Here is an 18,261-nt window from a genome sequence, read left to right as displayed (position 1 = left end):
CAGCTAGCCCAGGGCCGCTGTGGGTGGTCCAGCTGGCATAGAGATGAAGGAGTAAGGTCTGTTCCCCAATCATCCCTATGGTGTATGAAACCAGAAGCAACAAGGTTTTAATCACATCCGGCTGTTTGTTTACTAGCCGTTACCAGCTAGTAGAGCAGCTCTGCTTGATTGACTGATTTAGTGGGAAGAGGAAAAATCTGGGGGTCCAATAGATCTCAGATCTCACAGTGAGGGGTACCTGGCACTGCTCATGCAATCACAAAGGGATTACAAGTAGAACTAAAGGCAAAAGTTTTTCTTTTCATTTTGAATAGAGTAAGGGCCCTTTCAGACTGGGGCGGTTTGCAGGCGCTATTGCGCTAATAATAGCGCCTGCAAACCGACCCGAAAGTGCCACTGCTTTGCCTCCAGTGTGAAAGCCCCAAGGGCTTTCACACTGGAGCGATGCGCTGGCAGGACGGGAAAAAAAGTCCTGCTAGCAGCATCTTCAGAGCGGTGAAGGAACGGAGTGTATACCGCTCCTGCCCATTGAAATCAATGGGACGGCGCGGCTATACCCCCAATTTCTCGGCCGCTAGCAGGGGGTAAAACCGCCCCACTAGCGGCCGCATACTGACGGTAAAGCGCCGCTTACAATAGCGGCGATTTACCGCCGACGCCCGCCCCAGTGTGAAAGGGCCCTAAGGGAGGATTATAACCAGTCAGTTATTTTTGCAATCTGTATGCCATTGGGGAGATTTCCCTTCACTTTCTGTCCCACAGGAAAAACAAGAGGAAGTCCCTGCAAATGAAAGGCACCCCCAGTCACCAGAACTAGTGTCCCCATTGGAAGATTTTCCCTCTATTACTGTTCTGGGGACCACCCAAAATGTAGGATTTTCTTTCAGTAATAACAGTAATCATGACAAATAGGGTGAATCTCCCCAACGGGGGCACAGACAATATATGTTCTAATCTGTCCAAAACAAATTGCCTTTAGTTATCCTTAGGCCAGAGAAGCAGACAAGCCCGCCTTCCTTAGAACGCTGGTATTCTGCTCCCAGTCTTTGCCCAGTGCACGTCTTGTCTGTATGCTGTGCTGCCCTCCAGTGGTCGCTCCATATAAACGTCCTTTCGCTCATCAATATACAGACAGATTGCGGTATATTACAGAGAAGTGCTGCAAACTGCCGCTAAACAAACCGCTCACAAGGCCGCCAGAACTTGTAATTCCTCAAAGCGCACCGCCTTAAAGCCCGACAACACTTTAAAGTCCCGAACCGTTTATATAACCGGATATGTCTTTCATCTAAGCGCCTGTATCTCACCTCTTACTGTACAAACACAGAATCCTCATAATAACGACACAACATTAACGCACCTTTAAGAATGAGGTAGCTCCCTTCCCGCCAAGCCTCTCCACGACAAGAAGATCTACTTCCGGGGCCTAACACGCGGAAACCCGATGTACTTCCTGTAGGAAGAGAATGCGGAAGTTGACTGTACCCACGTGAGCAGCGTTCTGTGGGCAGCCATGTTCATCTATCTTGTCATCAGAATTGAGTGTGAAGTCACCGGAAGACTCCAATCCCCCAGTCTTTTCAACGGGCGGCCATCTTTGGACTCCAGAGACCAAGCCTGAGGTGGACGGTGCTGTAGACTGCAATTGAAAGGTAATTATCTGTTCAGAGCATGTTTGTCCCTTTCACTGGTATGTGAAATATAACAATAGACAGTAGTTCCCGTTCCTTTTTAATTCATTATATTACGTTCACACACATGTATTAAAGGTTGTATTGCAGTAAACGTTATAACTCACATAAGAATAACTTATAGTAAACGTGTTAAAAGAAGTACAGGGACAACCATAACTTTTTTGGGAATGCTGGTTGCCTGGCTGTTGTACTTACCTGACTGAACAATATACTGATGTGGAGGATCAAAAGGTTCATTCACCCCAGCCTGTATGCTAAAAACCCTTGTGTGTTGTGTAGTGATGGTGGGATGTATTGTTACAATTCATCACGCTCTTCAAATTTTTTTTTTTTTTAAACTCCATTGATGTATCATAGAATGACACTTCATTTAAAAGGAGAAGTACAGCCAAAGCTCGTTTGACTGGACTTCTATGGATCACGGGAGTGCAGTTCATTTTGCACTCCTGTGACCCGTTTTCAGCAGAGAGCGTTCTGAAGTCCGCTCTCTGCTGACGTCACAGAAGTCGGTCCAGACACCGCGTCATCACGACCACAGATCCCTGGACCGACACCCGGCTCAGCCACTGAGAGCCTGAGCCGGACGCCCCCTTCCACAGCTCGGTGCTAGGGTTTCCACCAGTTTGGGTTTCACCCGGGCAGTTCGGGTTTGGAATCATGCGTCCAGGTTTCAGACTGCCTGAAACCCGGACACATTATTCAGACTTGACTATGGCTTCCCAGGAGGATTGCTGGCTGCAGTTGTCTAAGCTGAGAGTGTCTGTTACACTCTTTCATTTTGCCCAAAACCAGCACTAACATAACACCCCCCCCCCCCCCAAAGCCAGCACTAACATAACCCCCACCACCACACACACACCTCACACCTCTTCCTCCCGCCTCTACTCCTCTGTGTCTGCCCACACTCCAATCTCCAGGGCTGTGCCTCAGAAAAGGAAAGTGGGGGCCAGAAGTTTGAAGTCCAGCAGCCTCAGATACATCTAGATGAGAGGTGGTGAGTGAGCTCACCATCCATCCCTGTTTGTGACTGAAGTCTACCCCCTTCTCTCTCCTGCCTCTGAGTGAGTACACTAAGGTAAATCGGGGTTCTCAGGTCACCCCTTACATCAGAGTCCTCTCTGTACATCAGAGTTCTCAGTGTTCACCCTTAAATCAGGGTTCCAAGAGCATCCCTTTTGTTAGAGTCCCCAGAGTTCTCCCTTATATCATAGTCTCCCCTTACAGTGAAAGGGAACTCTGCAAGTTCAGATGTAAAATGTACAGTGAAGGGGAACTTTGTGGACTCTAATGTAAAGGGGGGCTTGTTTTATTAACTTCATATGATTAGAAATGTTCTTTATTAGCAAAATATATGTATTAAAAAAAATTGCTGTGCACCGCTAAAGTGTTCGGGTTTGACTTGAAGAAAAGGTGGCAACCCTACTCGGCGCTCCAGTGAGCTGTGATTGACAGTCTACAGCTCTCTGCTCACGGAGCGCTCGGTTCTCAGTGTTTGAGGCGTGCAGATGTTGTATCCACCTAGGTAAGTATGATTCTTAAAAAAAAAAAAAAAAACATGCTTCTCTTTTAATGCTATACACCACAACGCAGTTACATGGTCAGGTTGAAAAAAAAGACACAAGTCTATCTAGTATAACCAATAGAGAAAAACAATCTAATAGAAAACCTCCATATACAAAATACCGACAGTTTTTTTGGAGAAAGGTGCAAAATAAAAAAAAAAAACCCATGAAGCATGATCCAGTTTACTCCAGTGCGGAAAAAAAGTTCCTTCCTGATCCCCTAAGTGGCAAGCGGATATTCCCTGGATCAACAATCTTATTACCTATTCACATCCAGTTATACTTTGTGCAATTAGGAATCCATCCAACTCTTTTAATAAACAATCCACTGAGCTGGCCAGAGCTGCTTCTTTAGGGAGTTTATTCCACATATTCACAGCTCTAACTGTGAAGAAGCCTTTCTAAATGTAGAGGTTTAATATCTTTTCCTCCAGACGTAAAGAGTGCCTACTTATCCTTTATTGACCTGAAAGTGAATAACTCCACACCAAATTTAGAAAAGGCTCAGTGTGACAGCCAAACAACTGTTCATCTCCTAATGTTTCAGATGAAGCACACACTTGTCTTGTATGATTGGGTTCTGTGCCATGACCTGCACTGACTGGCATAAATCATGTCAATTCACAATATTGGCTAGTAAAATACTGGGTGGATGGCAGCCCTGTGTGTATGCTGACACCATAAATAATATGCCCCCTTTTTTTCTTAGGTTAAACCCACTGAAACTTTAAAGACTGTGTGTTTTTACATGTCTGCAAAACCTCTGCGTTTTACATGTCAATCTGCTACTTCTATTTCTAAAACATGTCGAAAGCAACTAAACGAAAACATGTAGTGAAAGAGGTTCTACTTGACTATGTCCAACCTACAGAGAATCAGCGCATAGTAAAGGTCAGTATAATTTGCATATTTTGTATCTTCCGTCAGCAGGTTTTGCCAAAACTTTCCAACAAGAATCTTATACAATGTATATGTTTTATTACCAATACATTAAAATTCATACATAAAATATAGGGCTGGCATATACAGAATGTTGTCAAAAGTATTGGGACACCTGCCTTTACATGCACATGAAACTTTAATGGTATCACAGTCTTAGTTCAATATTGAGTTGGCCCACCCTTTGCAGCTATAACAGCTTCAACTCTTATGGGAAGGCTGTCCACAAGGTTTAGGAGTGTGTCTATGAGAATGTTTGACCATTCTGCCAGAAGCGCATTTGTGAGGTCAGGCACTGATGAGGACGAGAAGGCCTGGCTTGCAGTCTCCACTCTAATTCATCCCAAAGGTGTTCTATCGGGTTGGGGTCAGGACTGTGCAGGCCAGTCAAGTTCCTCCACCTCAAACTCGCTCATCCATGTCTTTATGGACCTTGCTTTGTGCACTGGTGTGCAGTCATGTTGGAACAGGAAGGGGCCATCCCCAAACTGTTCTCACAAAGTTGGGAGCATGAATTGTCCAAAATGTCTTGGTATGCTAACGCCTTCAGAATTCCCTTCACTGGAACTAAGGGGCCAAGCCCAACCCCTGAAAAACAACCCCACACCATAATCCCCCCCTCCACCAATTGATTTGGACCAGTGTACAAAGCAAGGTCCATAAAGATATGGATGAGTGAGTTTGAGGTGGTGGAACTTGACGGCCTGCAGAGTTCTGACCTCAACCCAATAGAGCACCTTTGGGATGAATTGGAGCAGAGACTGTGAGCCAGGCCTTCTCGTCCACATCAGTGCCTGACCTGACAAATGCGCTTCTGGAAGAATGGTCAAACACTCCCATAGACTTACTCCTAAACCTTGTGGACAGCCTTTCCAGAAGAGTTGAGGCTGTTATAGTTGCAAAGGGTGGGCCAACTCAGTATTGAACCCTACGGACTAAGACCGGGATGCCATTAAAGTTCATGTACGTGTAAAAGCAGGTGTCCCAATACTTTTGACAATATAGTGTATATTGATTGCCTATTGCTACAGCATCCCCTCTACAACTCCATCATGCAGCATAATAAAGATAGCACATTTCATATGGATTCTGCTTTGTTGCATAATGATGGAGTCAAAACCTTGACATATTTTGTTGGAGTGTTTTGGCAGTGCTCATAAAGTCCTTTGGTGGCTTTTTCTGTGTTTTGTACATATATCTAGTTGAAAGGAGTGACAGTACCTCCCGGTAAGGATACAGGCACTTTCGCCTTTAGATATTGATTTTTATGTCTTCTTTTCCTAGCTCTTTTCTCTTGCTTTTATTTGATTGTGCGCCAATAACACGCATGATATTTTCCCCCAACACACGACAGTTGGGATGCTCTAGCCTTTAAAGTAATTGTAAAGGGAAAAGTTTTTATTTTATCTTAATGCACTCTCTGCCTTCAGATAAAAAAAACTTTTAATAGTATCCCCCCCCCCCCAATACTCACTTGAGCACAATTTCAATCCAGCACTCTGCACTTTTGCAGCTTAGCTGAGAGCACTCGGAGCTATTGGCCCCTGCTGCTGTCAGTCAAGACCTCTTAGCAGAGAACGGACTGTGTGTCTGAATAGCCGCAAACAGTCCGGCTCGGGATTGAGCGTGCACAAGTGCCCCCCATAGGAAGCAGCTGCCTAAGGGGGCATTTGGTGGGGGAAAGAAGCCAGAAGTGCTGATGGGGGACCGGAGAAGGGGGATTGGGGCTGCTCTGTGCAAAACCATTGCACAGAGAAGGTAAGTATGACATGTTTGTTATTTTACTGCAAAAAAATAAGCTTTAAAATAACTTTAAAGTATAACTGAATTAAAAATTATTTTTAGTTTTGAACAGAATGGAGAGGGAATAGAATATCTTTCAGGTTTTTATTGCTGTCTATGTCCCTGTTAGGGTCGGTTCACACATGGGCAACACGACTTTAGCGCGACTTTGTACCGCGACTTCAACGCGGCTTCAGCGCGACTTTAGCGCGACTTTAGCGCGACTTCAGCGCGACTTCGGCAAATTACGAGGCGACTTGAAGTCGCCTCCATGACAGGCGACTTTGCCTGTGGCCAATCACCTCTCTGGGAGGGAGGGGGGGAGGGAGGGGTTTTCTCTGCAAAGTCGCTTGACTTTACAGAGAGATCCGACTTGCAGGCGACTTACATTGAGTTGAATGGGTACAAGTCGCCTACAAGTCGGATAGAAGTAGTACAGGAACCTTTTCTGAAGTCGGAGCGACTTCAGTAGTGTCAATTAAGACGCTCCCATTGCCTACCATGTTAATCTAAATACAAAGCGACTTGGGGCGACTTGGGGCGACTTGAGGGCGTACAAGTCGGATCCCAAGTCGCCCCAGTGTGAACCGACCCTTAGGGAGATTCACCCTCCTTAATTGTCATGTTTACCACTGTCCCCAGAAAAGTAATGGAGGGGAAATCTTCAAATAGGGACATTAGTTTTGGTGACAACCAGGGATTCCTTCACTTTGGAGGGATTTTCTCTCACTTCTTCTTTTGGCTAAGGGACAAGAAATTAAGAAAAATCTCCCCAATGGGAAAACAAGACTAGAAGAGGAATTCCATTTATTTGTATATTAATCCCTACACGCCGACTATATGCAAATATGCAGCTCCACTGGACTGGTCTTTTTTCCGTGGGGCTGCATATTTGTTTATCTCCCTTTGTGCTGGGAGCACGGCGCGCTCCCAGCACAGATACCGGGTCTCACTGATAAATTATTATTATTATACAGGATTTATATAGCGCCAGCAGTTTGCGAAGCGCTTTACAACATGAGGGCAGACAGTACACTTACAATAAAAATCAATACAGGAGGGATCAGAGGGCCCTGCTCGTTAGATCTGACAATCTAGAAGGGAGGGTAAAGTGGAAACAAAAAGGTAATAACGGTGGGGGATGAGCTGATGGAGAAAATGAAAATACAGTTGTTAGGTGTGGGTAGGATAGGCTTCTGTGAAGAGAAGGGTTTTCAGGGATCGTCTAAAAGCTAATAAAGTAGGAGATAAGCGGACAGATTGGGGTAGGGCATTCTATAGGATTGGAGAGGCTTTGGAAAAGTCCTGGAGGTGAGCATGGGAGGAGGGGACGAGGGAGTTAGAGAGTAGGAGGTCTTGAGAGGAACGAAGAGAACGAGTAGGTTGGTATTTAGAGACCAAGCTAGTGCTGTAGCTGGGGGCGAAATCGTGGATGGCTTTGTACGTAGTTGTTAGAATTTTGAATTTAATTCTTTGGCCGAGTGGAAATATAAATAGGGGACAGGATAAAGATCGGGACTATGGCTTCTAGCTTATCATCTGACATCACTTCTGGTGTGCCGCACTGGTGCGCTTCTGACCGTCCATCAGCAGAGTGTTCACATTGCCACAGGCTGTCCTATAGCCAACTAGGAGAGCATTTTTTTCACCACAGTTGGGGAATGGATGTATGCTTGCATTATACATTTATACTTGCCGGCTACTATATTAGTTACACCTGTCCGATTGCTTGGTAACACATTTCTAATCAGCCACTCACATGGCACCAACTCAATGCATTTAGGCATCTAGACGTGGTGAAGACAAATTGCTGAAGTTCAAACTGTGCATTAGAATGGGCAAGAAAGGGGATTTAGGTGACTTTGAACGTGGCATGGTTGTTGGAGCAAGACAGGCTGGTCTGAGTATTTCAAAAACTGCTGATCTACTGGGATTTTCTCGCACAACTATCTCTAGGATTTACAGAGAATGGTCCGAAAATGAGAAAATATCCAGTGAGCAGCAGTTGTATGGACGGAAATGCCTTGTTGATGTCAGAGGAGAACGGGCAGACTGGTTTGAGATAATAGGCACAATAGGAACAACTAGTAATTACAATAATGCCCCGTACACACGGTTGGATTTTCCGATGGAAAATGTCCGATCGGAGCGTGTTGTCGGAAATTCCGACCGTGTGTGGGCTCCATCGGACATTTTTCATCGGATTTTCCGACACACAAAGTTTGACAGCAGGAGATAAAATTTTCGTTCCGATCGTGTGTACACAAATCCGACGGACAAAGTGCTACGCATGCTCAGAATAAATAAAGAGATAAAAGCTTTTGGCCACTGCCACGTTTATAGTCCCGACGTACGTGTTTTACGTCACTGCATTCAGAACGATCGGATTTTCCGACAACTTTGTGTGACCGTGTGTATGCAAGACAAGTTTGAGCCAACATCCGTCAGAAAAAATCCTAGGATTTTGTTGTCGGAATGTCTGAACAAAGTCCGACCGTGTGTACGCCCTATAAGAGTCTCTCACTCACTCTCACACACACACTCACACTCTATTGTTCAGGTTCCTCCTTTCATGTTGGAAAGGATAGAGGTATCCTCTGCAGAGAAGTAGTAAGTTTCTTTTGATGAAAACAAAAGACTAGATCTTGCGGTTTCACAGTCAGGTCCCTGCTGTGCTCTTACTGGCCCAGCAGCAGGGGAAGAAGGAGGAGGGGGCCGCAGTGAGGTCAGACAGAAGTGGGGACAGGGTACCTGTCAAAAACAGCTAGGCAGGATACAAGACTTTGCAGACTAGAAGGACAGATATTCTCTTCATATAATGGAGATCTATGGCATGCTGGATGAGCGGTCTTCATCTCTCCTTATCTTCATAACATAGAGGGAGGTGTTCTTGTTCAGAGGTAATTTGTGCAGTGCTGAACACACTGAACTGTGAAGACAATGCATAGTTCAAAGCTGCCTGAGACTCTCCTCCCGATTGGCTGAGACAGCAGTGGAGTGCCATCGGCTCCCGCTGCTGTCAAAGTCAGTGAGCCAATGAGGAAAGAGGGGCGGGGCCTCCGTGTAAATGGACACACAGAGTTGCGGCTCTTCGTGGGTGTCCCCATAGCAAGCTGCTTGCTGTGGGGGCACTCGTCAAGAGGGAGGGGCCAGGAGAGCCAAAGAGGGACCTGAGAAGAGGAGGATCGGGGCTGCTGTATGCAAAACCACTGCACAGAGCAGGTAAGTATAACATGTTTGTTATTTCCAGGCAAAAAAAAACAAGACTTATCACTTTAATTATTTTTTCTCTTCCTCTTCTGGGGTCCCCTGATGGCGATGTAGGCTTCTCCTAGACTTTGAGTGCCCCCATAGCAAGCCGCATCTTGTGAGGGCACTCGTGCAGGCTCAATCCCGGGCCAGGTTGTGTGCGTCTATTGACACGCACAGTACGGCTCGGCCCTACTCTCTACTCATATGATTTGTTTGACAGCAGCAGGAGCCAAAGGGGGCCACTACATCAGCAAAGCCCGTGAGAGCAAGGAGAGAGGAGAGGGCTGCTATAGATGGGCACAGCGCTGGATCGAGTGAGGATAATACGAGGAATGCAATAAGGGAAAAATGTCTTGGTTTTACAACCACTTTAATCTTGCTTGTTCATTGTCTTGTTTATTTCCCTTCCTATTCACCTTCTACCTCTATTTCAAATGCTTCATGTGGATAATGCTTAATTTTTATGGTAAATGCACCTGGCTCTAACCCTTCCCTATGTGCATTCAGAGGTTTTGAAAGGATGGGAGCGTCACACCAGCTTGTACAGACTTTTTAAAAGAATTTTATTTTGTAACAGCCAACGCGTTTCAGGGGCTCAGCACTCTTCTCTGTGCATTCAGGGTATTGTTACCCCTTTTTTTTTTTTTTACTCTTGCCAGGTCTAATTTGTTCCTGTACCTTTCATGTACAACAATGGGTTGTTTTTTCATTCCCAGCTCTGAAAAAAAGATGTACTCAAAAATGTTTTAGTTTTGCAACAAGGTGAACATTGTAGCCGACTAAGCGTGATACCTTAATTTAAATTCCCTTTCTGCTTTTTTTTTCTCTGATATCCAACTCCTATGTCAGTGCTTGAAATAGAGAATAATCGAGGCTCAGTTCACTGTTAGCTAGGATTTTTTTTTAGGGATCTTCTGCTTGCAATTGGTGAATACTCACTGTACAAGTAAGTCATGACACGTTAGACTACACTAGTGAAGTATATTCATAAAGGCTTATAACAAAGAAGGGAAACATTTTTAGAGAGAGAAGGTATGTTATCCATGGCTCTTGCTCTTCCATAAGATGTTTGCTTTTCTGACTCTAACTTTCCATGGCTCTACTTGTGTGTGTTACTTTGGGTTTTTTTTTTTTTTTTTTTGTTTTTCAATTAGTAGCAGGGCATTGTACCATGTTAGCCATTGGGGAAACAAGAAAATACAGAGATAAATGATGGCATTGGGTAATTGTGATGTTCCTAAACCAAAAGCATTTAAAAAGGCTTGGTGGGTATATCCCATATTTTTTTTTTTTTTTAATTCATATCTTAGTTATAGCCAGTAAATATCGCTCCACTTTTTTGTGTATTATTTGCCATTGTAACTATTCTCAAGGATCTGTTTCACTTTATTTATTTTTTTTTACAGGTTTTAGGTAGTCGTGGAAATAATCTCCATGAGGTAGAGACTGCAGAGGGTGAGAAGTTTTTAGCTAGCATGCCCACAAAATTCAGGAAGAACATTTGGATCAAGAGAGGTAATGAAATGTGTAACACTAAGCTACAGGGTTTTCGGTCTGTAGATAACTGCATTGGTGCCTTGTACAGTGTATTTTGGCAGTACAGATAAAAAGTAAAACAGCTTTACAACTATATGTGCTTATTGAGCCCTAAGGGCAGGACTACCTATTGTATGCGATTAAATAACCTATTGCCAATTGTTACATTTGCAGGAGTTTCATTTTAACTAAGGGGAAATTGATCTGCGTATGGCCCCTGTGGCTGTACAGCGGTTGATCTTACCAGTCGACTTCTGTAAAAACCACCCCGTTGGATTTTTCCTCTTGATCAGCACTGTAGGCTATAACCTGCAATGCTGATGAGTTCTGATGGCGGAGACATCTCCCTGCTGTCAGAATGCAACTTAAAATCCTACAATATCCGCCAAGTATGTGGATGGGGGAATCAATCAACCTGCTGGTTGAAAGAACAAAAATGACTCCCCTTTGAGCTGCTTGAGTAGATGGCATTCTTCTTTGCAGTGCTGTGTCTTAGGATTGATTGCAACAAAGGACACCATATGCATGGAGTTTTGTACTCCCCACGTGCTTTATTTTTTTCCTACAATTCAAAACATACTGGGAGTTTAACTGATTTCCCTATTAAAAATGGCACTTTGTTGAAAATATATAGACACAGTATATTCATATTACAGACCAAGCTGAGCCAGAAGGAGGGGTGCATAAATGTATCCCCCCCCCCCCCCCCCCCCAGCAATGTGGATATCAGCCCATGTACATGGTGAGGATTGGTATATTTGGGACAGGAATCTACACTTTTTTTTTTTTATCTTTTAGTTCTAAAACTGTTTATAAATATTAGTAAAAAGGAAAAAAAATAGCAAACTGGTTACTAAATGATAAGTGTCAGAACTAAATATATTTCAATATCTGCCAGCTGTGATTTGGGGTCAAAACTGGCAAAGTGAGTATCAGAAGATTAAAGGATAAGTTCACTTTAAAAAAAAAAAAAAAAAAAAATATGCACATTTATTGCAGGTAAAAAAAACGTGCATTTACTTTTTTTTTTCTTTTTTCTAAGAGCCTGGAAAGCATTGCACCAGCAATACGTCGGGGCTTGTAGCTCATATATATATATATATATATATATATATATATATATATATATATATATATATATATATATATATATATATATATATATATATATATATATATATACATACATATACACACACACACACACAGCGCTGTGTGAATGAATGATGCGGCCGTGACAGCGGAGCTCCGCACAGCTGCGCTGTTTTCAAAAAGTGACCACTAGTACAGGGAACTTCTTCCCATACTGTTGTCACAGGGAGAGGAGGGAACGGTGAGCTGCTGCAGCAGTGGGAACATGTAACATGTTCCCAAGGGTGAACTTATCCTTTAGGCCTCATGCACGTTGGATATTATAAAAACGCCAGTAGCGAAAGCTGTAGCTGTAGAATGAGTTTTGTAGCAGTTTTCAGCAAAAATATACTCCCTCAATAGCTTAAGGCTCAAAAGCACTGATAAATGCAGACAAGCCACGTTTTTCAGCTTTTATCAGTTAGAGCATTTTTACAGCTGAAAAACTCCTCTTAAAACCCACTAGTTCTGGGTTTTTTTAGGCTGATAACAGCCTATGTGTACATGGACACATAGAATAACATACTGGGGAGCTTACTGGCTGCAGAAAAAAAAATGTCCAGTGTGCATGAGGCCTAAATGTCAGGGCTGAATATATTCAGGTAATTGCCATCTTACATTTTATGCAAAAGTTAATATGTATCTGTACTCGGTATACCAGCACATGTAATAAAAATTAGTTTTTTTTCTTGTAGGAGATTTTGTTATTGTCGATCCAATTGCTGAAGGAGAAAAGGTAAAAGCTGAGATATCCTTTATCATCTATAAAGATCATCAGAGACTGCTGCATAAAGAAGGCCTCTGGTAATGTTTTTTTTAATCATTATTTTTGTAAAAGTATTGGGTTGCGTTGTAAAACATTGAAAGCATGATATTATGCTTTGTCCACGTTGACAGTATTTTTCCTTATTTTTGGACCAAACATGTCTTTTTTTTTTTTTTTTTAAAAGGAGATATATCAAATCTGTACTTGTCTTTTGCAGGGCAAAACAATAGGTTCGCTTAATGCCAGCCCTGTGCACTGCTTTATACATAATCCAAACAGATTATCCTTGTAGCACCACCTTAAATGGGTTACCATGGATAAATTATATTTAAAAAATAATGGAACAAAACCTTATGAATTTCTCAGTAAATATGAAAATACAAATAACCATCTGTTTTATATTGGAACGTATACATTTACTTAAAGCTATTAAAGACAAAAACATGTAAAACAAGATCACAGTAGGTATACCTACCTACATAAGCCCTCTAATTGTAATCCCAAACTTTCGAATGTTCAAGTAATGTGAGTTCAATTAGAGGTCTCGGGTTTTTAACAGATATACAGTAGGTATAAAAAAAGAATCACCCCCCCCCCTTAAAATAATCACATTTTGCTGCTTTGCAGCCTGAAATGAAGACAGACACAGTTTTTGTTTTGTCCAGCTGTATTTACAGAGGGCAGTATATTTTCTGCAAGAATTTGATGGTATTTTGCCCCATCCATTTCTCTTCTATCCTGACAAGTGCTCCAGTCCTTGCTGCATAGAAACACCACCCTAACAGGATATTACCACCTTCATGTTTTACTGTAGGAATGGTGTTATTTGGATGGTGAGCTGTATTGGATTTCCGCCAGACGTATCGTTTGCTGGCCAGAACACCTTATTCCATGTGGTCTCAGAATCTTCAAGGTGTGTTTTGACGTGGTCAGATGAGACTAAAATTGAATTGGCCTCAACACCAAACGATATGTCTGGTGGAAATCCAATACAGATCACCATCCAAATAACACCATTCCTATAGTACAGCATGGAGGAGGTAATATCCTGTTATGGGAGCGTTTCTCTGCAGCAGGGAATGGAGCACTTGTCAGGATAGAAGAAAAATGGATGGGGCAAAATACCATCAAATTCTTGAGGAAAATCTGCTGCCCTCTGCCAAAAAGTTGTTGATGAGCAAAAGGTTTACCTTACAGCATAACAATGACCCTGTCAGGTCACCTTGAGGCTAGGTGACAGATGCACACCGTTGGGATCAGGAGTGTACCACAAGGCAGCGGACCCTACGGCTGACTGCTGCGAATGGGAGTCCGGGTATAAGTAAGGCAGGGCCACTGGAACACCAACACGGATCCCACCGGGGTTAGAGCGTAGGATTCCCTGGGGCGTGGAGTCTAAGAGCCAGCAGGTGTTCACCATAGCCTCTAGTGGTGAGGATGGACTGGGCTGCAACTGGCTCCAGGTTGCGACCCCCAGGGTCCCCCAGCTCCCACCCACAGTAGGCAACAGAAGGATAGGGATAGTAAAGGAGTAAGATAAGGTCAGGGCCACAAGCAGACAAGGACAACAGAGTACACGCCAAGGTTCAGGGTCACAGGCAAACAGGGATAGTCGGGGACACGCCAAAAGGTCAGGGTTACGAGCAGACAGGAATAGTATAGAACACGCCAAGGTCGGTAACAGAATAAACCTAGCACACACGGCAGGCAGGAACAGGAAGCCAAACACACAAAGGTTGATCAGCAGGGCTGACCTGCAGTGCAGAGGTTAATATAGAGTTCTCTGATAGGAGCTGGGGTGGAGCAATGCTAGAGGAGAGTTAATAATGCAGTCAGGTCAGAGACAGCTGGTCTTAGGAGATGAACACATGGAGACAGGTAAGCTGACAAACAAACTCTATTGCATAACCATGACAGACCCAAAGCACACAGCAAAAATGATCACACAGTGGTTGAAGGAGAAAAAGGTGAATGTCCTTGCATTGCCTAGTCAGAACCCAGACTTAAACCCCTTAATCTGTGGAATGACTTGAAGACTGCAGTCCACAAACAGTCACCATCAAATTTAAAGTTTTTTTAAAGAGATTAAAGTCTTGTTTGTTATTTTTAAAAAAATGTCATACTTACCTGCTCTGTGCAGTGGTTGTGCACAGAACAACCTAGATTCTCCTCTTCTCGGGTACCCCGACAGATTTAATGGCTCCTGCTGAGTGCCCCCACAGCAAGCAGCTTACTATGGGGGCACTCGAGCCAGGCCATTGCTCTGTGTGTCTATTCAGACACAGAGCTGTGGCTCGGCCCTGCCCCCCTCTCTCCTCATTCGCTCAGACTTTGACAGCAGCGGGAGCCAATGGCATCTGCTGCTGTGTCTCAGCCAATCAGGAGGGAGAGTCCAGGACAGACAAATCTCTGGTGCAAAATCACTGAGGGGTTTTTTTTTATCTTAATGCATACAATGCACTAAGATAAAGAAAAAAAAAACATTCTACCTTTTTGAACCACTTTAACTGAACTTGAGCAGTTCTGCAAAAAGAGTGGGTAAACATTGTAAAGTCTAGATATGTAAAGTTAGTGGAGACATATCCCAACGAACTAAAGGCTGTAATTGAATTAAAATGTGGTCCATCAAAATATTGACATAATGGGGTGGTCCTTTTTCCAACTGTAATTCTGTTTTTTTTTTTTTTTTTTTTCCTGACATTTTCGTGGTACATCTGTCACTTAGATGTTATAAATTGCACTAGTAAATACAGCTAGATAAAACAAAAACTGTGCCTGTCTTCATTTCAGGCTGCAAAGCAACGAGATTTTCTTCAATACCCACTGTGCTTTCTGTGCCTTTAAATAAATGTATATTTTCTTATGTAAAAGTGGTGGCTATTTGTATGTTCAGATTTACTGAGAATTTCATGAGAGTTTGTTCCAGTATTTTTAAAATATGATTTTTGCCTGGTAGCTCACTTATGGTGGTGCTACTAGAAAAAGTTGTTTGGATTGAGTTTTGATCCCCTGAGTTCCAGATAGATTATCATTCTTTCAGTGGTTTTGAAGTCTGGTGTGTAGTGTTGGTTTTTCTGCTTTATACATACCTTTGCTCCTCCCACAATCAGTCCATTCACCCAGGGAACAAAGAGAAAAAGCTTAGTATGAGATTCAAGATACTTTGGTCAGAGCTTATCCAGGGAAAAGGAATCTCTTCCTGTCCAATGTGACAGAACGGGTATCTGGTAAATGGCTGCATTTGGGGAGGAAGGGAGCAGGTTTTTCCATCTACCCATATCCAAAAGTATTGATGTTTTACTTTGCTGGGGGTGGGGAAACCAAGGAAGGTGAATATATGCAGGTGCAGGAGGGGCCTGACCGTTATGTGAACTTGTTTACTTGAATATAGAACAGGCTTGTTTTAACCACTTCTGGACCGCCGCACGCCAATATACGTCCTAAATGTGACGTGGGATATCGTTGTTATTTTTTTTTTTTTTTTTTTTTTTTGCATTTAAGTGTAAATATGAGATCTGTGGTCTTTTTAAGCCCAGATCTCATATTTAAGAGGTCCTGTCATGCTTTTATAATATAATAAAATTGACACTTTTTTTTTTTTTTTTAAAGCGGGGGTCCACCTATCTATCGTGTTTTTTTTTTTTTTTTTTTTTTTGAGTTCATTCACAAACTTTTCTTCTCAGCATTACACACTCACATATTGTGTGTAATATGTCCGCCTGTGACAGATTTCGTCGGAAAGAATAACTTATATTATTCACTGCAGGCGGTTTCCATCTTCATTGTGGGCATTTGAAGCCCACAAGCATTTATTTCCTGGATGTGGTGAATGCTGTGCTCCCAGCATTCACCGCTCGTTCCCGCACATGCTCAGTGGCATCCTGGGAAGCCTGAGACTAGCTCCCAGGAGTCTGGGAGAGGCTAGAAACACACCTACTCCCACGGGAGGAGAACCAGGAAGTGCAAAGAAGAATAGAAAAATAAAAGGTAATTACGGCGATTTCAATTTTTTTAAACGGCATGTCAGCATCCAGGCAAGGAAGAGACTACATATAGATATTGTTCAAAATTTGGGTGGAACTCCGCTTTAAACAGTGTAAAAATAAAATATAAAATAAATAAGAAAAAAAAATGTTTTAAATGTGCCCCGTCCCGCCGAGCTCGCGTGCAGAAACGAACGCATATGTGAGTAGCGTCCGCATATGAAAACGGTGTTCAAACCACACGTGAGGTATCGCTGTGATGAGTAGAGCGAGAGCAGTAATTCTAGCCCTAGACCTCCTCTGTAACTTAAAACGTTCAACCTGTAGAATTTTTTAAACGTCGCCTATGGAGATTTTTAAGGGTAAATGTTTGTGCCATTCCACGAGCGGGCGCAATTTTGAAGCGTGACATGTTGGGTATCAATTTACTCGGCGTAACATTACGTAAGTAATTTTCTAGCAAAATAACCTGTTTTTAACTTGTAAACAACACAATTAAAAAAGAGGCTTGGCCCTTAAGTGGTTAAAGTATACATGACACAGATTCAAACTTGACATAAAGAGAACGTTAACTTAATGAAAATCGAATGTCACCACTATCGATAGATCCAGAGATATAAACAACTGTAAGTTTTATCTAAATATAAACCTGTTCTCTAAGGTCCCAGGTCCCAGCCTGCCTTGTTGCCTTTCAAACGTCCTTGTAGTATTTTAATATTATGGATGGCCTCATTCATGAATAGGGGGTAGGTAGGCCCAAGCTCAGTGTTTACATGAAAGCCCATTCTAAATGTTGGGAGTGTCTGCACAGAACTCCCTATTTAACTTCCAAGTGAATTTATCCTAAATATTGCTGTCAGTCAATTTTTTTTTATTTTTTTTAAACCTCATGCTTACAATTTACTTAATTTTATATATTTGTTTTATTTTTAGGCCAGCTGCATTCAGTAAAGAAACTGAAAAAGTTGCCACAGACAAAGAGAGGTGAGAAGTTGTTTTGATTGTATAATATATTGATGGGGACATACATGGTACTGATAGACCAATATTGGCAGCCAGATGTCCTAGGAATATGCTGTTTGTGCCTTACATCTGAAACTAATTTTTGATGTTTAATTTGAGAATTGCTACAATGAGGGAAAAAAAGTATTTGATCCTTTGCAGATTTTGTACATTTGCCCACTGACAAAAAAATCATCAGTCTATAATTTTAATAGTAGGTTTATTTTAACAGTGATAGACAGAATAACCAGAAAAATGCATTTAAAAAAAAAAAAAGTTAAAAAATTTTTTTAATTGATTTGCATTTTGATGAGTGAAAGAGGTAGGTAGATAGGTTCCCAGATCAATCGGCAAGATTTCCCAGGTGTCGTCTATACAGGTAACAAGCTGAGATTAGGAGCACTCTCCCTTAAAGGGAGTGCTCCTAATCTCAGCTTGTTACCTGTATAAAAGACACCTGTCCTCAGAAGCAATCAATCCGATTCCAATATCCCCACCATGGCCAAGACCAAAGAGCTGTCCAAGGATGTCAAGGACAAGATTGTAGACCTACGCAAGGCTGGAATGGGCTGCAGGACCATCGCCAAGCAGCTTGGTGAGAGGTTGACAACAGT

At 42.6% G+C, this 18,261-nt stretch overlaps 2 protein-coding genes across 2 annotated transcripts in view; one reads left to right on the top strand and one right to left on the bottom strand.

Annotated features, from left to right (window-relative positions):
- The window catches only part of BANF1 (barrier to autointegration nuclear assembly factor 1), a 37,325-nt gene extending 35,823 nt beyond the window's left edge, over positions 1-1,502 (bottom strand). The window contains exon 1 of the mRNA XM_073605178.1: positions 1,361-1,502. The gene's annotated coding sequence lies outside the window, so the exon portion shown is untranslated. The remainder of the gene's footprint in view (positions 1-1,360) is intronic.
- A 1-nt stretch (position 1,503) lies between these two features.
- The window catches only part of EIF1AD (eukaryotic translation initiation factor 1A domain containing), a 19,255-nt gene continuing 2,497 nt past the window's right edge, over positions 1,504-18,261 (top strand). The window contains exons 1-5 of the mRNA XM_073605177.1: positions 1,504-1,652; positions 3,966-4,147; positions 10,636-10,744; positions 12,592-12,700; positions 17,579-17,629. Coding sequence (XP_073461278.1) covers positions 4,061-4,147; positions 10,636-10,744; positions 12,592-12,700; positions 17,579-17,629 — 356 coding nt within the window. The 5' untranslated portion in view covers positions 1,504-1,652; positions 3,966-4,060. The remainder of the gene's footprint in view (positions 1,653-3,965; positions 4,148-10,635; positions 10,745-12,591; positions 12,701-17,578; positions 17,630-18,261) is intronic.

Source organism: Aquarana catesbeiana, linkage group LG11 (genome assembly GCF_042186555.1).
Source record: "Aquarana catesbeiana isolate 2022-GZ linkage group LG11, ASM4218655v1, whole genome shotgun sequence".
Lineage (NCBI taxonomy): Eukaryota > Metazoa > Chordata > Amphibia > Anura > Ranidae > Aquarana > Aquarana catesbeiana.
The sequence above is the reverse complement of the archived record's forward strand: the minus strand, read 5'-3'. Positions and strand labels throughout refer to the sequence as shown.